The 21,055-nt window shown below is 52.3% G+C and overlaps 1 protein-coding gene across 2 annotated transcripts; it reads left to right on the forward strand.

Moving 5' to 3' along the window:
- Window positions 1-3,749: 3,749 nt before the first annotated feature.
- LOC127394991 (uncharacterized) lies at window positions 3,750-20,781 on the forward strand. 2 transcript variants are annotated; one of them, XM_051641360.1, is made up of 8 exons: window positions 3,750-7,216; window positions 7,484-8,884; window positions 12,727-12,783; window positions 12,979-13,038; window positions 13,131-13,232; window positions 13,974-14,075; window positions 15,198-15,342; window positions 16,404-20,781. In XM_051641360.1, exons 3-8 carry the CDS (start codon window positions 12,750-12,752, stop codon window positions 16,663-16,665), a joined length of 705 nt encoding a protein of 234 aa, XP_051497320.1. In that variant the 5' UTR covers window positions 3,750-7,216; window positions 7,484-8,884; window positions 12,727-12,749; the 3' UTR covers window positions 16,666-20,781. The 2 variants fall into 2 exon arrangements, with proteins under 2 accessions (XP_051497320.1, XP_051497321.1); XM_051641361.1 differs by lacking the exon at window positions 3,750-7,216 and adding an exon at window positions 10,037-10,141 and having other exon boundaries at window positions 7,317-8,884.
- The last annotated feature ends 274 nt before the right edge of the window (window positions 20,782-21,055 follow it).

The following is a 21,055-nucleotide window of genomic DNA, read 5'->3' on the forward strand; positions in this document are numbered from 1 at the left end:
TTTGCTGGCTGCCGGGGGGGCTGGGGAGGGACATCCTTCCCTCCCGCTGCACTGATGGAACTGGGCCAGGATCCGGGTCTGCTGCCTGGGGGGGGATGTGGATTGGGGGTGTGTGGCACATGCAAATACAGAAAATTCCTTGGGTGGGCAAAACCCCCCAATTTTTGCCTATTTCTGGCTCAGTGGTCCTAATCTTGTGTTGGGGACTTGGATAATATTTCATGTTATTTCACAGCAGAGGAGCCTGAGCTGCTTTTGCCCCAAGTGTGTCCCTTTACAGGGGGGTTCCAGGAGGTTGGGGGGCTGCTCAGTAGCTGCTGCCCTGTCTTCCTGGCACAGTGCTTCCCCTCGCAACCTGACTTCGGGGATGACACCACCTTTCCCCCCCCTTGCCCATCGGTGGGGCAGGGTGCTGCAGCCCCCTCCCACAACCAGGGTCCTGCGGGGGGGGCAGTGCAGAGCTGGGTCCATCAGGGGCCTCTGGGGGCGAGTCAGGGGAGCTAGGCAGGGACAGGAAATTCCCCAACCCTGGGGCAGGTCCTTGAAATGGAGAGGCTTTGGGGGAAGGGGGGATTCCCAGAGAGCAGCACCACCCCCTCAGAAACGGCCCCGGGGTTACCAAGGGGGCCACAGCTCAGTGCCAGCAGCTGCCCCCCGAAGCTCACTGGGATTGTTCCTGCAGGGGGGGAGGCCACAGGCATGTGGGCTAGTGACTCATTTTGGGCTGAGGTGACGTGTATTTGGTTGTCGGTTTCGCGGGGCGGGGGTGTCACTGCATCAGGCCCCCCCATATCCCAGGTCTCAGTGTGAGGGTGTGTGGCCGGGCCGTGGCTTGGGGGATCCCATCCCGCCCCCGGGAAGGGGTGCTGGGTTTGGGGTGCACCTTTGGCTTCGGGCCCGCGGAGCGAAGCTCTGCCCGGCAACAAGGGCCGGTAATAGCGTACGGGGAAGTCACGTGGCCGCTTCCAGGAACCGGCGCGTCCGGGGCGGCCCAACCCCCGCGCGGGGCGGGAACCGGGCAGCGCAGCCGGGGGGGCGGGGTATGGGGGGGGTGTGGGGTGCTGAGGGTGCATATAGGGCGGGGTCTGGCCAGGGATGCTAAGGGGACCCTGGTGGGGCAGCAGAGTGGATGAACGCAGCTGCCTCTGGCCTGCAGCCCGGTGCCACCCCCACCTCGCCCACCGGTTCATCACCACCTGGACCCCCTGAGTGTCCACGCCTGGCCGTGGAGTGCCCTGTGCCCCCACTCACCATGGATCCCTGGCCACAGGGTCTACTCTCTGCCCCATCCCGAAACCATCAGTTGCCCCCCATGTCCCCAGCCCTTTACCTGTCCATGGGGTACCCCATCCCCTTTCACCCCACCCTGTCCTCAGTGCAGCCCCTATGCCCCCCCAGTGCTCCCAAGCATGCTCAGGTGGGGTCTGCAGTTACATACAGGGTGTGTGAGGTGTGGGGGTTTCTGGGGCAAATGGGGGTGTCTGGGGTGAGTGGGGGTTTGGGCACTTGTACACATGTGTGTGCACTGCAGGTGGGGCTGGGCTGGTGTCTGTGCATGTGGAGCTGCCCCAGCTGGGGGTGGGGGATGGAGAGGGCTGCCCTGGGGCTGTGGCCATCAACCTGCCCAGGCAAGAGCCTGCAGTGACTCAGGCAGGAATGTGCTGCCAGGACAGGGTGTTCTGCAGCGCCCATGACCTTGCCCAGCACCCAGCACTCAGCCCCACACCTGGCAGGCTGCTAACAGTCCTGTGGCCACTGCCCCTGAATAGCCCTGTCACACTTAGCTCAGCCCCATCCCACACCTTGCCAGGGGTGCCCAGCACCCCAACACTCACACCCATGTCCTGTGGAGTGCCCAGGAGCAGGCAGGATGCTGGGGTGTACCCAAGCACGACATTGCCTGTGGGGACACTGGGGACAGGCCATGGAGCAGCACAGCCTGTCCGTGATGGGGGCACGTGTGACATGATGTCTGTCGCCCCACGTCCCTGTGGGAAGCAGATGGGACACCACATTCATTTGCCCTGAGTGGCTGTGGGGACCTCTGGGCTGTGGGTGGCAGAGCAGAGCGAGGTCTGTGGTGTGTTTCCCTGCAACCCTTGTCTGCTGGTGGGGGGACAATGAGGGATGGGGTGTTCTGGTGCCACAGACCCCCTCCTGTCCTGCCCCAGCCCTTTACTGAGCACCAGGGCACAGAGGTGGATGTTGCAGGAGTGCTTGGTGCTGGTTTTGAGGTGGGGGGTCACAGAGGGTGCTGAGGGTCTTCTTGGGGTTCAGAGACTGTGTGTCCCATGACTGGGTGCCCTCTGGCATGCTTGGGAGCACTGAGACAGGGTGGGGTGAGAGGGCATGGGGTACTCCATGGACAGGTAAAGGGCTGGGGACATTGGGGGCAACTGATGGTTTGGGGATGGGGGACAGAGAGTCGACCCTGTGGCCAGGGATCCATGGTGAGTGGGGGCACAGGGCACTCCATGGCCAAGCGTGGACACTCATGGGCTCCAGGTGGTGGGCAAGGTGGGGGGTGGCACCGGGCTGCAGGGCCAGAGGCAGCTGCAGGCGGCTGCGTTCATCCACTCTGCTGCCCCACCAGGGTCCCCTTAGCATCCCTGGCCAGACCCACCACCACTGCAGCCTTGGCCTGCCCTGGGCCATGCACTGTGACAGCTAAATCCCTGTGCCCACCTGCAACACCCACAGCCACCCTACACCCACCTGGTACAGCCCTGGCACTGCCCCTGTGCCCACCCTGCACCCCCTTGCACCCACCTACTCCCAGCACCACACTTAGCTCACCAGCAACTAACATGCAGCCTCAAATCCAGCCCCCTGCCCCCAACTCAACCCTAAGCCTTGCATGCAGCCACCCCCACCTCAAGCACTCCACACCCAGCCTGGGTGTCAGCAAAGCCAGGCAAAAGCCCTGGGGCTCTCTGGAAGAGCAAAGCCCTTTGAGGGCCATGGCAAAGCCCTGAGGACCTCCCAAAGGCAGCAGGGACCCTTGCAGACCCTGGCGAAGACCAGTGAAAGCCCTGGGGTACTCTGGAGGTAAGCAGAGCCACTTGCAGTCTTCTGGAAAGTCACCAAGACACTCTGGAAGGCAGAAGAGCCCCACATGGGCCTGAGGAAAGCCTGGAAAAAAACATAAGTATCAGGAAGGCAGCAGGGCCCCTTGCAGGCTTCATCAAACCTGGCAAAAATTGCCAGACACTCTGGAAGGCAGAAGCCAGACACTTGGGAAGCCCCATGTGGGCATCAACAAAGCCTGAGAGGAGCTGCCAGAAGCTCTGGGAAGCAGCAGTGCCTCTTGCTGTGTTTGGCAAAGCTCAGCAAAAGCCAGAGAGGACATCTTTCATGACGCCTCCTGAGACCCAACTTGGGCACCACTGCCCTCTTTCACCACTGTAGTAGTGTGCTTTGGGCCCCTCTTGGTCTCTCATAACCATTCCTAAAGCCACCTTTGAGGCCCAGAACATGCATTTTGTCCTCTACACTATGTAGGATTCCTCTGCTTAGCCCCCTCTGCGATTTAGGGTACTTCATCTGGCCCCCGCCCCCCTGGCAGTGTCTGTACTTGGTTGAAACCCCGTTCAGAGTTCCTCGTTGTTGCTGAGGCTTCTTTGGTCTCTCTGTCCCCCTCAAGACCACTCTGCTACCTTTGCTGAGGTCTCTGGAGACATCCCTAGTGTCCCAGAGTCCTGCTTTAGCTTGGGAGGGCACTTTCAAACTTTTTTTCCTCAGCACTTGCTGAGTTCATATCTGGTCACCAGGTTGGACTTTCTGTCCTCTCATCTGTTTGCCATGCCTCCATGTGGTCCCTGGTTCCCTGAAGGCACCTGTACTTGGTTAAATTCCCTTTTGAGTTCCTTGGTGTGTCCCCAGGACTTCTTTGGTCTCTCAGGACCCCTCTAAATATAGTAAATACAGTAAATAATTCACTTTGCAACCAGAGAGATTTTTGAGAAGGGATTCTAGTTCTGGTAGAAGTTAGGAATTATATCTGGTCTTGCTAGAAATTAATTTGGTTTCTTCAGTAGGAAGCTCTTCTTATCTATTTAAATACAATTCTGTGTTTGTCCCAGTAAATTAACTACTGACCCAGTCAGACGAGTGTTGTGGCAAAAGAGTAGGTCCCTCGCTTTCCAGGAACAGTCTGTGTCTCTGCTTGGGTCTTTGCACTGGGCAGGACACCCAATGCTCCCCGGTGGCCACCCAAGCTCCAGGATGGGCCGAGGCTGAGCAGTGCCTGTACCTGGTGTGCACAGCTTGTTCTTGGAGCAGTGATTGTATGTGGGGTGGTCAGGAGTTGCAAGGTGGTTTAATATTCTAATTCTAAAAGAAAATTCTAATTTGGGAAGAAATTCTTCCCTCTGAGGGTGGGGAGACCCTGGCCCAGGTTGCCCAGGGAAGCTGTGGCTGCCCCATCCCTGGCAGTGTTGAAGGGCAGGTTGGATGGGGCTTGGAGGAACCTGGTCTGGTGGGAGGTGTCCCTGCCCGTGCAGGGGCTGGGACTGGATGAGCTTTAAGTTCCATGTGCAGAAAATTCTGAACCTGTTGAGAGTAATTAGCATAGGATGTAATGAGGATACGGGCAATGTTCTACAGCCCCAGTGTGATGATTTGATGTCATAGCAAAATCTTGATTTAAACAAGGTTCTTCCTGGGTTTAATCGTGAAAGACACGTTGAAGTTGCTGATACAGATTATTAAGCAGGGCAGATCTTAGAATAGCTCATGAAGTGTAAATCCCTGCTTTAGTGTACAAGTCAGATAACAAAGGTACCCCACCCACTGCTGCAGGGAAAGCAGTTTGGCTTAAGTGTCCTGCTTCTTCCCACCAGTTCCAGCACTTTGGATTTGCTGGGCAGTTGTCTTTGTGAAACTTGCTATCTCCACCTGTGCTGGTCCCAGCCCTACTCCTGCTTCAGGCCAGGAAGAAGCCAGTTTGCATCACTCTTCTAAATGTGATGTTTTCTGCCTGGAAAGCCAGGTGGGGGTCGTGTCCTTCCCAGCATCTCCCCTGGGGTGAGCAGTGGTGGAGAACCTGGGCTGTGATGTGGTCCTGATCTCCTGCACTTGGGACTCCTTGTGTTCCCAGCCTGAGCCCAAGCTGTTATGCTCCAGCTGCAGCAAGGGATGGGTTGTTAGGCTATAGGGAAGACTTTCTAAGAGCCACATCTCTGTGTGAGGAGCACTGGAAACAGCATTTCAACAGGGTTTTGAGACTGTTTTGAGACTTTTTTTTTTTTTTCTTCTTCCCATTTCTGAGTTTACTGTAGAAGGAATATTGGGTTTTTTTCTACTGGTTCTGTTGCATATTATTGAAGTTATTGACATAATATTTTCCTATAGGACTGATAGTAAGATCATCTAGCAGGGTTTTGGGTGAGCACCTGAAATACCTCTATATCTGGCGTTTCAGCATTTCTCAAGAAATCTGCAGGCACAGTGGGCACAATGTTTGTCAGGGCATGGGACAACTGGTGGCCCTTCCCAGTCACCCATGACATGACACATTGTCCTTAGAGCCTTTGCAGCATGCAGCAGGTGCCTTCAAGGCTGGAACTGTCTGAAATTCATGCACCTTCTGGGCTTGTAGCAGAACCCAGAGCATGTGGGACATCAGAGCACAGGAGGTACCCGCAGGGCAGGACTTGGAAGAGCAGCTCCTGAGGAGCAGCTGAGGGGGCTTAGGGGTGCAGACACAGGACAGGAGCTGTTTGAAGGAGGGGGGCTCCTTTCTTGAGGGTTCAGGAGAAAAGTGGTTTCTAAATTTTTGGGACCAAGGGATGGTTGGGAAAGGGAAGCAGGTTCACCAGTTGTCCTCAGGCTGGTTTTCCAGTCAGACTCAGCTGTCAATGAGATCTGTTCTGTTTGGGTGGCTCTGCAGCCAATACAAGGTATGACAAAGCTACATGAAATACAGTGTCACCTGTTCGGGCCTCAGTGTTACCATGCATGGAGATGGCTGTCAGAGAGTCTGCCCTGGAAATGAGATAGTCTATTTTGAGATAGTCTATTCCAAGGATGCAAGGGCCAGTCACAATAGGTCTTGTCCCCACAGGAGGCCCTGAGGTATGAGCTCTGGTGACAATAATGCTGAAGTAGATGGTGGGCTTTTTGGAGTGAGGTGGTACTGGAAGGGATTAGGTGGTTTAAGGCTATTTTAATAGGGACACATCATGGCTTAGGTGTGAGAGCAGGAAACTTTGTCAGCACTAGTGCTCAGAGAGCTGGGATGATTGGCTGTACAAAGCAGGACACAGAGGGAACAGCACCCATTGCTCATGTGGTGTGTGAGATATACCTTCCAATATGTTGCCCAGAACTCTGAGGTCTCTGCTCCCTTGTGCCTTTTAGTCACCACGTTCCCTGACTCAGTTTTCATGTCCATCCCTTCACCCTCCATCCAGATGTTATGGCCACTTGTCATGGTTTGGGCCCAACACAACCACAAAGAACCAGCCCCGAGGCCACTCACTCCACTCTCCCCCCTCACACACACTCTGGGATGAGGAGGACAAAGCTCATGGGTTGAGACAAAGGACAAGGAGGGCTCTTCACCGATTAAGTTCCCAAGCAAAACAGACTCAACTTGGGGAAAAAAATAATAATTTAATTTGACACTAATCACACTGAAATAAAAATTTGGAGCTCCCAAACCCCTTGCTTTCTAACACTCCTCAGCAAAGTAGGAGGCTAGGTGCAGCTGGGTAAGGATTCTGAGATAAAGACCCAATAACAACAAACAAGCTGTTATTGAGCAGGGATTCTTTATTGCAGTGCTGGGAAGCACTGGGGATTCTCCACCATAAGTGCTCCAATGGGTTAGCAAAACACCCCAACTGGCTGGTTTTGGAGCATGGGGAGCTTCTCAGCTTCTTGCTTGGAACCACCCCTGGTGTACTTCCCCTGCTACCAAAAATATTTATGTATATGCCAGAATGTCCCCTGCCATTATTAGGATGTGATTTGTTGTGTAAATTGAATGCTCAAGTAACCTTTTCTGAGAATTCTGTGCAGTTACCTGTTCCACAGGAGATGGCAAGGCACAGATTTGCCTGCTGCCAGAGGCACGTTCTAGTGAGGAACCTGAATATGACATTCCAGACACAAGGATAAATGCAGCAATCCCTCTGCTCAGCATTTAGAAGACCCAGGCACAGCAAATAACGTGACACCTATTAAGATAGAGTTAAATCCTGGAGCTCATCAGGTAAGGAAGAAACAGTATCCCATAAAATTGGAAGCCCAAAAATGTTGGAATGATTAATTAACACCTTTTTAAAATATGGACTGTTAAGGGTAAACCAATCTGAATTTAGCTCCTATATTACCAGAGTAAAGAAACCTCGATCTCAAGAATAAAGGTTGGTTCAGGATCTAAGAGGAATCAATGGGATACCTGTGGATGTACATCCTGTTGTTCCCAACTCGTAGACATTGCTTACATCTATACCTAAGACAAATGTTTCTTTTACAGTTTTGGATTTGAAGGACATTTTCTTCTGCATCCTGGTGGACAAGGCACGCCAGACCGTTATAGTATTTGAATTGGAAAATCTGACAATTTGGAGGAGAGCACAGCTGTGTTGGGTGGTGCTTCCACCAGGATTCAAGAACAGCCCCTACCCTGTTTGGTAATGTACTAGCAAAAGAACTGAAACGGTGTCAAGGTGACAACCAAGACATCATGCTGTTGCAGTACATCGATGACCCATTGATTGGTGCCAATTGCAGAAGAGGAACTTCTACAAGGTGACTGTTTGATTACTAACCCACAGATCTATGCCAGCAGACCTGATTTAAAAGATGAACCACTGAGTAATTCAGACATGGACAGATAATGCCCACAAGAGAATTAAATATAAAGCCACCCCAGTACACAGTAAAGGAGAACCAATGGGCAGCAACATGAAAATACTCAAAGGATAAGAAGGCTGGTGGGTTACCCCAAACGAACAAGTTCTTCCCTCCTCCAAGATGATGGAAACCCTTAAGAGGAGCCATGAGGAAATTCACATGGGTCCAGACACACTGGTGACCAACATTAAAAGATCTGCCATTGGGCCAAAAATGTAGACTAAAGAAGACATCATAGTGAAAAGACACAACACTTGTACACACATCCCCAAGATACAAAGAAAACCCCCAGCAGGGAAAGTAAAAAGAGGAATCACTCCAGGGGAAACTGGCAAATAGATTTTTCTGAGTTACCAAAAATGTAATTTGTACAAGTATTTTCCTTTTCAGGATGGCCAGAGGCTTTTCCTTGCCACACCAATCGGGCCAGGGAAGTTACTAAAATCTTGTTGAAAGAGATAATTCCTAGGTTTGGAATTACCAAGGGCCTGTCTTCTGATAATGTACCCCAGCCCGTTGTGGAGGTGGTCTAAGGAGTGTCCAATTTCCCACAATTCAAATGGGACTTGCACACCCCATGAAATCCACAGTCTAATGGGAAGGTAGAGAGAATGAATCAGACCATTAAATGATAAATTGCTAAATTATGCCAGGAAACCGACCTGAAATGGATTTGTGTTTTCCCTGTGGCCTTCCTGAAAATGAGAATCACTCCAAGAACCAGGGAAGGAATGAGCCCCTTTGTGATTCTGTGTGGTGAACCTCATCCAGTTAACAGCGTTGGAACAAGTGAACAGATGATATCAAAGGGAAGGGGATGTCGAAAGATTATTTGCTGTCTCTGTTGTGGGTTTTGTCATCCCATCACAGGTACCTGAACCAGAGAGCTCCTCTGCCTTTGGACTCACCTGTGCATCACTGCCAACCAGGAGATGCAGTCTACATCTGGACCTAGAAGGAGGAGCCACTGAAGGAGAAGTGGAAGGGAGCCTGTGCTGCCCTGCTGACCATGTTCACTGCAGTGAGTATGGATGGGATCACCTCCTGGATCCATCACCCCTGAGGGGAGGATGCCCCTCCTGAGGGGCAGTGGGCATAGATGTCTGCAGGAGGACTTAAGTTAAAATTATTTTAGTTGATTAATTATGCTTGGGAATTGGGGAATACTTCTTTAGAGCTTGTCGTGAGCCGATACTGGGGAACTATCAGTATTACTCTGTGTGACAACTGTATTAACCCCAATAGTTTTACCTTGTGTAGAGAGAGGGTCAAAGTTAATCAGAGGTCATGCTCATCTGAAAGACTGTGGGTTTGTTGAACTTAACAATAGTAACATAATATTAATAACTAATTTGGGAACATATGCCATGGATACATCTCACATGCCTTGGGAAAAGATCATGCATGTCAGCTTGGCTTTGGAGGCAGCTGGAACAAGCAACAAATCCAGCTGCTGGATTTGCATTCACTTCCCTGAACATTCAGAGAAAGAGATGCCTATGATTAAGGTCCCTATTCCTTCCAATATCTCCTAGACCAACCTCTGGATAAACATCAACTGCTAAAATACTACTGGGAAAATACGTCCAAAAAGGAAACTGTGAGCAAGACTTAAATGATTAAAAGCCTGTATATATTTAAGTCTTGAAGGGGGGAACTGATGCAAGTTATTAATTGAAAAAAGTAAATTCAGGGGAAAAAATGACAAAAAAGGAGAATATAAGGACACGCAGAATAAAAACAGGGCCCAGATAATAGTGAGACAGTGAGAATGAGACAAAACCAGATTCCAATTAGAGAAAAACACTTCCCAATAATCACCAGGCCTTGAGACAGGCCTGCAGGACAGATGGAAGGGACAGACAGATCTGCCCACAGCCTGGCCTAGGGACAGCCTGGAGCACTGGGGAAACACATATTGAGTAATTGAAATCACCATATGAAGATATTAATGAACCATTAGCAGACTAAAATCCACTCCCGCAGGCTCGAGGGACCCCCTGCTAACAACAAGCCCCCCATGTTTGGAGCAGGTGCAGTGACATTCCTGAGCATTGCCCCTTCTAATGGCAGCAAGGGATGAGTGACCCATCGTGTGTGCAGGGATAGAATCATGTGAGAGATCAAGTTCTTTCTCACCTTTTTGGGTATAAAAGTGGCACTTGTGTTTCAGGAGCTGAGCTGGCTGTGTGGAACACCCCCTGCTCCCTGCTCTGCGCAGAACTGGCTGTTACAGCAAATCTCTGGGTTCTGGGTGGATTGGCCTCTTGCACAGCAGGTGAAGGACCTGCTTTGGGCAGCCTCTGCCCCTCCCTGTGACGCATCTGCCTCCCGCTGGCCCCTGGAGCTGCCCATGGCTCACCCAGCCCTGCCCGGCCCCAGTCTTCTCCCAGCCGTGCCCCACCACAACCTCAGCCCTGCTGCCCCCCCAGGGGTGGTGGGCACCACTCCACACTGCCCAGAGCTGGGTGCTGGACCTAACCTGCCCCCCCTACCGAATCCCTGTGCTCCCCATGGAGCAGCCTGGGCACCCCAGGCTTGCAGGGCCACCAGGAAGAGGAGGCAGGTGGGAGCCAAAGCCCCCCACGTCCCCACCATCCCAATGCTGCTGGTGCTGCTTATGCACAGCCTGGCACAGAGCAGCTCTGGGACCTCACATCCTGCCTCCAAACCTCAGCCTAGTCAGTGTCCCCTCTGTGGCATCTTCCTGAGCTGGACAGCTGGTAGAAACTGTCACCATCAGCCCCAGGAGCTCCTGAAGTCTTGTCCTGGAAGAGCACAGCTCTGGGTGTGCTTGGCGTGTAACATGCATCCAGAAGGAGAACAGCAACACTCACAGCAACTCCTGAGCAACGTCCAGCTTGGAAGAGCTGGTTGGAAGGCAGTTTGGCAGCAGACCCTGAGGCTGTGCTGCGGGTTGCCACATCTGGCTCCTTCCAGCAGCATTTTGGAAAGCCCATTCCCAACTGTGAGCACCAGGCCAAAGGCACAGGGCAGAAACAGCCTCTACCCCAGGGCACCAGCCCCCTGCTGGCCTCTGGCCCCACACTACTAAAATTTCCAAACAGGCTCTCCCTCCAACTGACTTCTCTTCAGGTTTGAGAAAAGAAACTATACTTCCAGATGCAATCATCTAACACTGTTAGAGGGCAACTTGGGCTTCAATTTCAGAACAAAAGGATTTCCAATACAGAATCTCGGCCACCACCTCCACAATCCCCTTTCGGTGATGCACAAACACTGTGTTGCAAAAAATCTAATGGCTGATAAAGTATCCTCTCTTTCCCAAATCTTTGTTTCTCACAAAGCCTCAGACTATCGAAGTAATACTCACTATTCTTCTCTAATTAGCACCTATCTGAAACCCCACCAAAGCATCATTCACTGACCTGCCTAGCAACATTATGGATAGGGGAGAACCATCACTAACCACACGCCCAGCTGTTGGTCCTTTTCCAGGAAGATCTCTGTGACCCAGCACATCTACATGGACATCGTGCCTGACAGGACACGACCAGCCCAGGTTGTCTTGAATCTAGAGAAGACAAAGAATTTATGATAGTGACACAAAGAAGTTTTAGAGACAGCAGGATAGGGGAAGAAGCAGCAAGTGTGCTGTATCTCACTCACCTCTAATTCCAGAGGAATTTTCAAAGGGTTTTCTTTTCTTTTTTTAAAATATTTTTTATTTTTTATTTTTTTTTTTTTTAATCACTGCCCAGCACAAACTAAGCAGCAGACGCCTGCTGTTTCAGTAGAACTGAAAATCAAAATCTACAAGAGTAAGACTATTGAGTCTCCCCAGTTCAAGAGGGACAGGGATCTACTTGAGAGGGTCCAACAGAGGCTGTGAGGATGATGATGGGACTGGAACATCTGCCATACAAGGAAAGGCTGAGAGACCTGGGGCTGTTTAGTCTGGAGGGCAGATGTGCAAACCTGAGGACAATCAGCACACAGGTACATGGCTCTTGTTCTCTCATTTGGTTTAGCTCTCATGCAGCTCCAAGACAAACAGCCTCTCCAGAAAGTTATGTCTGGCTATGTTAGGGAAGTGTTTCAAGGAAATGTGTTTCATGCTCTACAATGGTAATACGAGGCATGGTAATCTCTCTGCAAGTCTTTTGCCACAGATAACCTACCTGCTCATTCAAATGATTAATTTTTACTCCTTGGGAAGCTCTACTTTTTAATTTTATTTTATTTTTTCCCCACCATTTGGCACTTCTTTCCAAATGCAACACAAGCCACATGGGGTATAGAGTTAGCCCATGGAAAACTGGAGATGAAGTGAGTCAGGGGGGCTGAGAATCTGGGGCATGGCTGTGGTTGGCAGGCTAGGCTATGAGGTCATCGAGCTGGGCTGTGAGGTCACAGAACCAGGCTGTACCAGGCCAGGTCTGATGTGCCCTGATTTGATGTGGGCAGCACCAGCAGCACTGGCAGCATCAGCAGTAGCAGTGTTAGGATGGTGTGGGTGTGGGGGGCTTTGGCTCCCACCTGCCTCCTCCTCCTGGTGGCCCTGGGAGCCTCTCTCCATGAGACATGTGAGGGACCATTTTCTACCTACAGAAACCCTCAAGGGAGCTGCAGCAAAGCCAGCAGGCTTGTTGGGCTGGAGTGTAGAGCCAGGCTGAATTCTAGGGAGTCGTTTCTCCCAGCAGCGCTGTGTAGGCTTTACTTTGGGTTGATGTGGTCCAGGCAACCGGGAAGTGTCTGCACAATGCTTCCAAGCAGAGGGGAAACACGAATGCCCTGGACCAATCCCATGTTTGAACTGCACTCCCTGCCACCCTGCCATTCAGATCTGAAGAAGTCTCCTGAAGTATTTCATGGAAGCTGTTCTCTTCTTTTTGATTGCAGGTGATGGATACCCAGCTTTCCAGATGGGTTCCAGGGCTGACACATCAGATCTCCTCGGTATGTCATAGCTTTTGACTTCCTTTGGGAGCTGCCAGCTCAAAGCCCAGTGTGAGCAAGGCATCTCTTGTGGGTGTGTGAACACAGAACAGCCTGGCGTATGCCAGGTCATGACATGATCCCCTCCTGTGTTCAGCTTATGATGGTGTATATCACAGTGTATGGTGAACACTTCTCACTGGTGTTTGGTTGCAGATGGGGCTCCTGTTTCACCTCCTTGGCTGGATCCTGTGCCAGTAACCTGGCATCCCAGGGGTGAGTAGTCAGTCTTGATGGCCTTCACAACATAAGCACTCAGTTTCAATATCTTTATGAATGAGAAATTTAACTTTGTATTTTCTGTTAAGGTCCTCAAAGAGCAAAGTTTCCTTCCAAAAGAAGGAAGCGTTCTCAGCAGTCTTCAGAAGAACTACAGAAAAACCTTGAAGTATTGGAGAAAGCAGCATATGGTGAGTGTACATGGCCTTGGCAAGCTGAGGTTCTACATACCCACATGGACAAGCCATAGCCTGCCCAAGCAGAAAGGGGTCAATCAGAGCATTGCTGCACAGACACTCCATTTCACACCTTGTAGGAGATGGTCCAGAGAGCCTCTGCTGCCAATTGCAGTTTGAGATGAGTCCCAGGAGCAGCTGCTGCCCCAGTGACACTATCACTGGCCACACCTGTTTGTGCCAGAAGGTGGTGTCCAACTGGCAGCCCTGTGGTGCTCACCCTGTGCTGCCAGTCCCCAGAGGGCAGGGTGCCCTGGGGGGAGAGGCTGTGCAGGCAGCTCAGGGCCCTGCAGGCTCTGCTGGGGCTGCAGGAGGCCCTGCCTGGGATGGGAGCAGCCCCAGATTCGCCGCCTGCTCTTGCCTCATGTCTCTCTGTGGTGTCTGAGGACTCTGGGTGGCACCTCGGGGGCAGGGACAAGAACAGCTTGACACCAGCTTGAGACCAGACACCCAGCTTGAAGGCAGCTGAAATGAAGGGCTGTGAATTCAGTCCTGGCAAGTTTAGCTGCCAAGTATCCAGCTCTTCAGTGTTTGTCCATGAGTGACACGTGGTTTGGACTGGTGAAAAAGTGTCCACTCCCTCACGTCCTGGCTTTGTTCCAAAGTGTTATCAAGACTGTCTCTGGCTCCTGAAGACAGCATGTTCCCATGAGGAACAGTTCCTTCTAACTCAAGTGACCCACTGTCTTTCTCCAGAGGCCAATCATGAGGCTGTGGAGAAGAAGCTGCTCCAGGAAGGAGGTGGTGACCCAGGGCCAGTGTCTGCTGAAGGAGCCACTCCATCCACAGGCATGCCAGGTAACTGCTGTCCCTCAGTCACCCAGTGTCACCAGCCACAAGCACTGTGTGACTGCTGGCTCTGCCCCAGTGTGCCCTGCACGTCGTGTCGGCAGCCAAACCAGGAGGGCAGAGGCAGCGCTCCCAGAGCAGCCAGGAAGGCTCTGAGGGTGCAGAGGTTATTGCACCCATGTGGTGATGATCCATGTGTAGAGAGGAGTTGGGGACTCTCTGGGGATGCAGCTCGATGCCCACTGCCCACCACACTTCAGTAGCAGGAATGTCAGAACTTTGCTGCTCTGGAAGGAGGCCATCTGCACCATGTTCAGCAGATGATGGGAAGTGGGCTCCTTATGGCAGGTACCTCCCTCAGCACCTGCCTCCCAATACTTGCCTTGAGTCCTTAGAGGTCCCAGGCACGGGCTTGGAGGGAAACTGCAGTGTCCTTCTGCACCCTCTGTGCCTGAGCCATGCTGAGGAGTCATCTTCCTGTGACTCTGGGCCATGCTTTCCAACCCCAGGGAAGCCATCACACTGGGAAATACAACTTTTCTGAAAAGAATCCAGGCACTGGGCAGTTTTTCTGGGGGCCTTCAGTGGGGGACAAGTCCTGAACCCGGGGGCATTCAAGTGGTGCCCATGCTGGAGAAAAGGCAAAGGGAGAGCAAGGTTCAGTTGTCTCCCGAGAGGGCCTGACGCCATCCCCTTGGGGTGTGGGTGCTGGGCTGGGGAGGGAGGGAGATCTGGGGCTGGCACTTCCTGCTGCAGGGATGTTTTTTGTCCATGTTGCTCAAAGGAGTGAGTGGTGACATTGCTGTGCTCCCAGTGTGTCTCTCCCTGGCCTCATGAGGTCTGCTCAGTGGGATGACCTGTCCCAAAGGCTCAGGGAGCTTCTGTGAAGCAGAGTTATGGCCATCCCAGAGTGTAAACAAAGCTGAGAGGAGAAAGAAAGGCTCCAGAGTGTGTTGATTTGCAATAGCTTTTGGGCCTTTTATTTCTACTGAAAGGAGGAAATGTTGCAGCCCCAGATGTTCACTGGTTCAGAGAGGCTAACAAAGTGAGAAAGAACATTTTCTGGTGAGGTCAGAGCTCCTGTGAGATAACCAGCAGTGCTCACACTAACGTGCAAAATTGTTCCTCCAGGTGTGGATGGCAAAAGAAACTCAGATACAGTGGGTGTTAAAGACTTCGAGGAGTACTTCTCTGAAGGCGCCATGGCAGGCTTCAGCTCCATCCTGATTGTGATGTTTATAAGTTGTGTGATCTTCCTGTGGATAAAAAAATCACAGTGAGTTCTTGGGAGGTTTTCTTCCCAAACTTCTGCATCAGATGGCTACAATTTGGGGAGAACTTTGTAGAGTAGGGATGATGCTTGGACTCGGTGATCCCAAGGGTCTTTTCCAACCTGAATAGTTCTACGATTCTATAATTAGCCATGAAGCACCTAGAGTCAGGGTATTCTGGAGTGGTGAGTTAGATACTGGCCAGACTCTACTGAAGTTCCTGCTGTAAGATGCTTTAACTGGCCTTGCAGTTAACGAGCAGTCTTTTCAGAAAACCATTCTTGCTGTGGCAAGTGTTAGTCGAAGTGACCCAGCCTTGACAAGAGCAGACCCAGCAATAGATATAGGCCAAACAAGGCTGGAAAGAAAGAACACCAAGACATGGCATTGCCTTAGGCAGTGAGAACTGCAAGGATGACATCTCCCTACCAGTGTAGCTACCAGCAAAATCATGCCACAAATGTGATGGCATAAATGCCAGATGTTCACCTTGGCCAAAGTGTCCCAGCTGCTCAGAGCGTGGTGAGGGAACTTCCTAGCTATCTGACTTGCTTTGGAGACAGAGAGTCATTCTGTCCCATCTGTAGGCCAGCATCACCAGTGTGTGTGTTCTCAGCACAGGCAGGGGATTTGTCTGTGCAGGGTTGTGTTTCTCATCTCTTCTTCTGAAGGGAGGCTGGAGAGCATCTCCCTGAACAGAGCCAAGGCTGTCCTCTCAGCTGGGCAGGGTGAGCAGGGCAGCCAAGTGCTGGTCTCTGCCAGGCCCACTAGAAAGGAGATCAGATCTCCTGGTGCCGCAGAGCTGTGCCCAGCCCTGCTCCCTTGGGTCTGCTGGGGTCAGGTCTCCTTCCCAGCATGTGCAGAGCAGGCAGATCAGGATGGTCAGGGCCAAGGGGAGATGAGCCATGGGTTGGTGAGCAGAGCTTCAACCGAGGGGTGTGGGGCCCTCCGTTTTCTCCATGGAGCTCTTTGTGCCCACAGCTCCTAGGTGCAGCCAGGTCCCCACACCTCCCACCTGCCCCCACTGCAGCTGTCGTGGGGCCTCAGCAGCATCTTCTCTCCCCAGGTGCTTCTCCACAGCTTTGGGAACCCAGTCCCTCACCAGCAGCAGCCCCTGGCACACAGACAAGGAGTTCTGCATCCCCTTGTACCCCCGAGAGCCAGACCCAACACCAGCAGCCTCTTCCTGTGCCCAGAATACTGCCCCCCCCTGCCATGGGGCCCTGAGGGGACCAGTGCCTGTGGGCTCAACCACCATTCACCCTGCCCACCTACCCCCAGGGACCAGCAGGACCAGCCTAGGGCTCCCCAGCCTCCTTAGGAAATGAAACCATCTCTTTGCCCCCTAAGCCCATCATACTGGTCCTCATGCAAGGGCTTGAGGCAGCCCCACCAGGGGCTTGGGGGTGCAATGACAGACTTCTCATGGACAGCTTCAGGGGTCAACAGTTAGCTGAATAAATAATGACAGGACAGGGGACAATGGACAGAAACTGGAACACAAGAAGTTCCATCTGAACATGAGGAAGAACTTCCTGACTTTGAGGATACTCACCCTCAACTGCACTGAGAGATTCTGTATAACCTGCTCTAGGTGAATCTGCTCTAGCAGGGCCATTGGACTAGATGATCTCCAGAGGTCCTTTCTGAGCCCTACCATTCTGTGAGTCTGTGATAAAACCATGGGAATTTTCTGGGTCATCATGGCAGAGGAATTGACCAGTTTTGGGCTGAACTTCATCTGGGGGACACAGGTGCCTGTGCTGTCAGCAGGCAGGGAGCTGAGCATGGGACTTGCCAACCAAAAATATGAGAGTTTGGACCATAAAAAGGAGGCAAGAGGAGAGTAATTGTTATAGGAGATTCCCTTCTGAAGGGAACTGAGGGTCCCCTATGCAGGCCAGACCCTTCTCACAGAAGAGTCTGCTGCCTCCCTGGGACTCAGGTTAGGGATATAACCAGGAAACTTCCTGGTCTGGTGTGGTCCTTTGATTACTCCCTGCTACTGGTCATGCAGGTGGGCAGTGATGAGATTGACAAAGGAAGTCCCAAGGCAATAAAAAGGGACTTCAGGGCACTGGGCTGAATGGTTGCGAGACTGGGAACAGAGGTGGTGTTTTCTTCATTTCCTTCAGTGGTGGAGAATACTGAAAGGAACAGGAAAGCACAGGTGATGAACACGTGGCTCAGAGGCTGGTCCCATGGGTGGAATGTTGGGTTCTTTGACAATGGGGATGTTTACACAGCACTGGGCCTGGTGGCCAAAGATGGAGGGGAACTGTCACCAAAGGAGAAAAGGATCCTAGGCTAGGAGTTGGTGGGGCTCACTGAGAGGGCTTTAAACTAGGTTTGGAGGGGGAAGCAGATAAAACCAGGCCCAATAGGGATGAGCCATGAGGTGACAAAAGGGCGAGAGCGTGTAGGGTGCTTTGACCTAGATGCAAAGTGGGATGGAGATATAACTGGGCTTGCTTGAGAGGGGCCTGGGTGTAGTAGCTCAAGACCTGTAGGGCAGAGTGCTAGTACATTTGAAAACCAGAAGGCCTACCACCCCTCAAAAGCCAGCAGGGAAACTCCCATGAAACACCTCAAGGGAATTAAGGGGTGTTCCTCTAAAAAGATGTGAAGGCCAATGGCCCACCAGAAGTGCTTTTAAATGAATGCACACAGCATGGAAAACAAACAGGACAAGTTGGAAGCTACCATGTTGCTGGAAGACTGTGACTTTGTGGCTATTACTGAAACTTGGGGGGACTACTCCTGTGACTGGAGTGTGGCTATCAATGGCTACAAGCTGTTGGGAAGGGACAGGTGAAGAAGGAGGGCTGGAGGTGTTGCCCTCAATGCTAAGAATTGAGATGTCCCTAAAGAAGAGCCAAGAGCAAGTTGAGAGCTTATGGGTAAGAATCAGAGACTGAAGCAATAAGGGGACCCTTGTGGTTGGTGTTTGCTGCAGGCCTCTTGATCAAGGGGAGCCTATTGATGAAGCTGTCTTACTCCAGCTCCAGGAGGCATTGCCCTCCCAGGCTCTTATCCTGCTGGGGGATTTCAGCCACCCCAACATCTGCTGGAAAAGTAACATGGGGAGCTGTACGTGACCCAGGAGATTCCTGGAGTGCTTTGAGGATAACTTCTTAAGTCAGGAATAGATGGCCCTGCCTGAGGGGATGTGATACTGGACCTGCTAGTCACCAATGCAGGCGAGCTCATCAGGGATGTCAAGATTGGAGGCAGCCTGGGCTGCAGTGACCATGCACTGGTGGAGTTCACAGAGCTCAGGGATACAAGTCAGGTGAGGAGTATAGTCAGGATCCTGAATTTTAGGAAAGCAAACTTTCAGCTCTTCCCCCTGGGAAACAGTCCTCAGGGACATGGGAGCAGAACAGAGCTGGCAGATCTTTTAGGATGCTTTCCATAGAGCACAAGAGTTCTTGATCCCCAGGTGTAAGAAATAACTGAGGAAGGGAAGAGACCAGCATGGCTGACTCGAGACCTGCTGGCCAAATGAAAAGGCAAGAAGGAACTGCACAGGCAGTTCCAGCAGAGCCTGGTATCTTTGGAAGAGCACAGGGACACTGCCTGGTGCAGGGATGGGGTCAGGACAGCCAAGGTGTGTCTGGAGCTGAACTGGGCAAGGGATGCGAAGAATAACAAGAAGGGTTTCTACAGGTGTATCCAGCAGAAAGGGAAGGTTAAAGACAGTGTCCCCCCCAATAAGCAAGGATCGCAAACTAGTAACAATAGACAAGGAGAAGGCTGAGGTTCTCAACAACTTTTTTGCCTCTGTCTTCACCTCTCTCCTTACACCTCCTGAGTTGAAGACCCTCAAGATGAGGACCAGGGGGAGGAAGTCCCTCCCACTGTAAGAGAAGACAAGGTTCAGGATCACCTGAGGAACCTGAACGTACATAAGTCTATAGGATCTAATGAGATGCATCCTGGAATCCTGAGGGGCTTGCTTGAGAGGGAACTGGCTGATGCATTTGACAAGCACCTCTCCATGATATTTGAAAAGTCATGGCAGTCAGGTGAAATTCCTGGTGACTGGAAAAAAGAAAACATCACACCCATTTTTAAAAAGGGTAGAAAGGAGGACCCTGGAAACTACCAGCCTGTCAGCCTCATCTCTGTGCCTGGGAAGATCATGGAGCAGATCCTCCTAGAAGATATGCTGAGGCACATGGAGGACAGGGAGATGATTCAGGACAGCCAGCAGGGCTTTACTGAGGGAAAATCCTGCCTGACCAACCTAGTGGCTTTCTACAATGGAGTGACTGCATCAGTGGACAAGGGAAGACCTACAGATGTCATCTATCTGGACTTCTGCAAGGCCTTTGACATGGTCCCCCACAACATCCTTCTCTCTAAGTTGGAGAGACAGGGTTTGATGGGTGGACGGTTCAGTGGATAAGGAATTGGGTGGATGGTCACATCCAAAAGGTAGTGGTCAATGGCTCGATATTCAGATGGAAAATGTCCCTCAGGGGGCCGTACTGGGATCAGTGCTGTTTAGTATCTACAACAGTGATACAGACAGTGGGATCAGGGCAACCTCAGCAAGTTTGCAGATGACACCAAGCTGACTGGTAAGGTCGGTAAGCCAGAGGCATGGGATGTTTATCCAGAAGGACCTGGACAAGCTATAGAAGTGGGCCTGAGAGAACCTCATGAGGTTCAACAAGGGCGAGTACAAGATTCTCCACCTGAGTAGGAGGTATCCTCATTGTCAACACAGGCTGGCCATGAGGTGATAGAGCAGCCCTGTAGAAAGGGACTTGGGAGTGCAAGAACTGGGGCCCAGAACTGAACTCAGGGGTCGAGTACAGCCCTGCTGACCTGCTGCTTGGAAACCTGCTCTGCCGTGGAGCCGGACCCTGCCTGCCTGCCCGGGAATCGAACCGGAGCACAAGGGTGAGAGCGCCGGACCCTTCCCGCTGCTGCCGGAGCTCCCGTTGCCGGGGAAACCGGTGCCGCCAGGACCTGCTGGGGCGGCTCCCGCTGCGGCCGCCGCTGCCGGGAGCAGCCGCCGCGGGGGCTGCGCGCTCCCCGAGCCAGCTCGCCGCAGACACCGCCGCCGGGGCGGCTGCACCGCTGCCGCCTCGGGACAGAAGCCCGCACAAGCCTGCTCGCTGGAAGAGGAGCCGCTACCTGGGGAGCAGCTACTTGGAACCTGCACACCGAGACCTCGCAGGAGGGTAAGAAAATGGCGCACCCTACCCCTTAAATTCCTTGCCTCACCGCTATTCCGCCCCCATACTCGCACACACACCGCGACCTCATCCCTTTTGCTCCTTTGATCGTTGCACTCCTCCCTCGGAGTGTACATTTAATAAGGGCATAGTACTTTTGAATTATTTCCCTGACATATCCCTTAGCCTAGCTCTCCCGAACCTTGTCCCTTAGTTTGGCTTTCCCTTAATAAACCGGTTAATTCGTAAATTAAATAGTGGTGTCAGTAACAATTTGTGAGCGTGGTGAGGGCGGCAGTTTAGTCTCCGCTCTGATACGGCCCCGCAGCGGCCGTTCCTCTGTGCGAGGCGGACGCTGCGCGAACCCTCGGGCCCTCGTGAAACCCTCTCGACGAGAGGCCGGCACGGCGATCTCCTCACCTCCGGGGCCTGCTAGTGAGGGCATCGGTCCGCGACAGGTGTCACAGTCCGGGGAAACGACATCCACAGCCTTTCATTCATCCACGAGGCACATCACCTGGTCCTAACA

The sequence above is a fragment of the Apus apus genome, chromosome 27 (genome assembly GCF_020740795.1).
Source record: "Apus apus isolate bApuApu2 chromosome 27, bApuApu2.pri.cur, whole genome shotgun sequence".
Classification (NCBI taxonomy): Eukaryota; Metazoa; Chordata; class Aves; order Apodiformes; family Apodidae; genus Apus; species Apus apus.

Coding starts and splice junctions, on each gene's coding strand:
- LOC127394991 (XM_051641360.1), top strand. CDS start 12,750: ATGGGTTCCAGGGCTGACACATCAGATCTCCTCG. Junction 13,039..13,130: donor AGTAACCTGGCATCCCAGGG/GTGAGTAGTCAG, acceptor TTTTCTGTTAAG/GTCCTCAAAGAGCAAAGTTT. Junction 13,233..13,973: donor ATTGGAGAAAGCAGCATATG/GTGAGTGTACAT, acceptor GTCTTTCTCCAG/AGGCCAATCATGAGGCTGTG.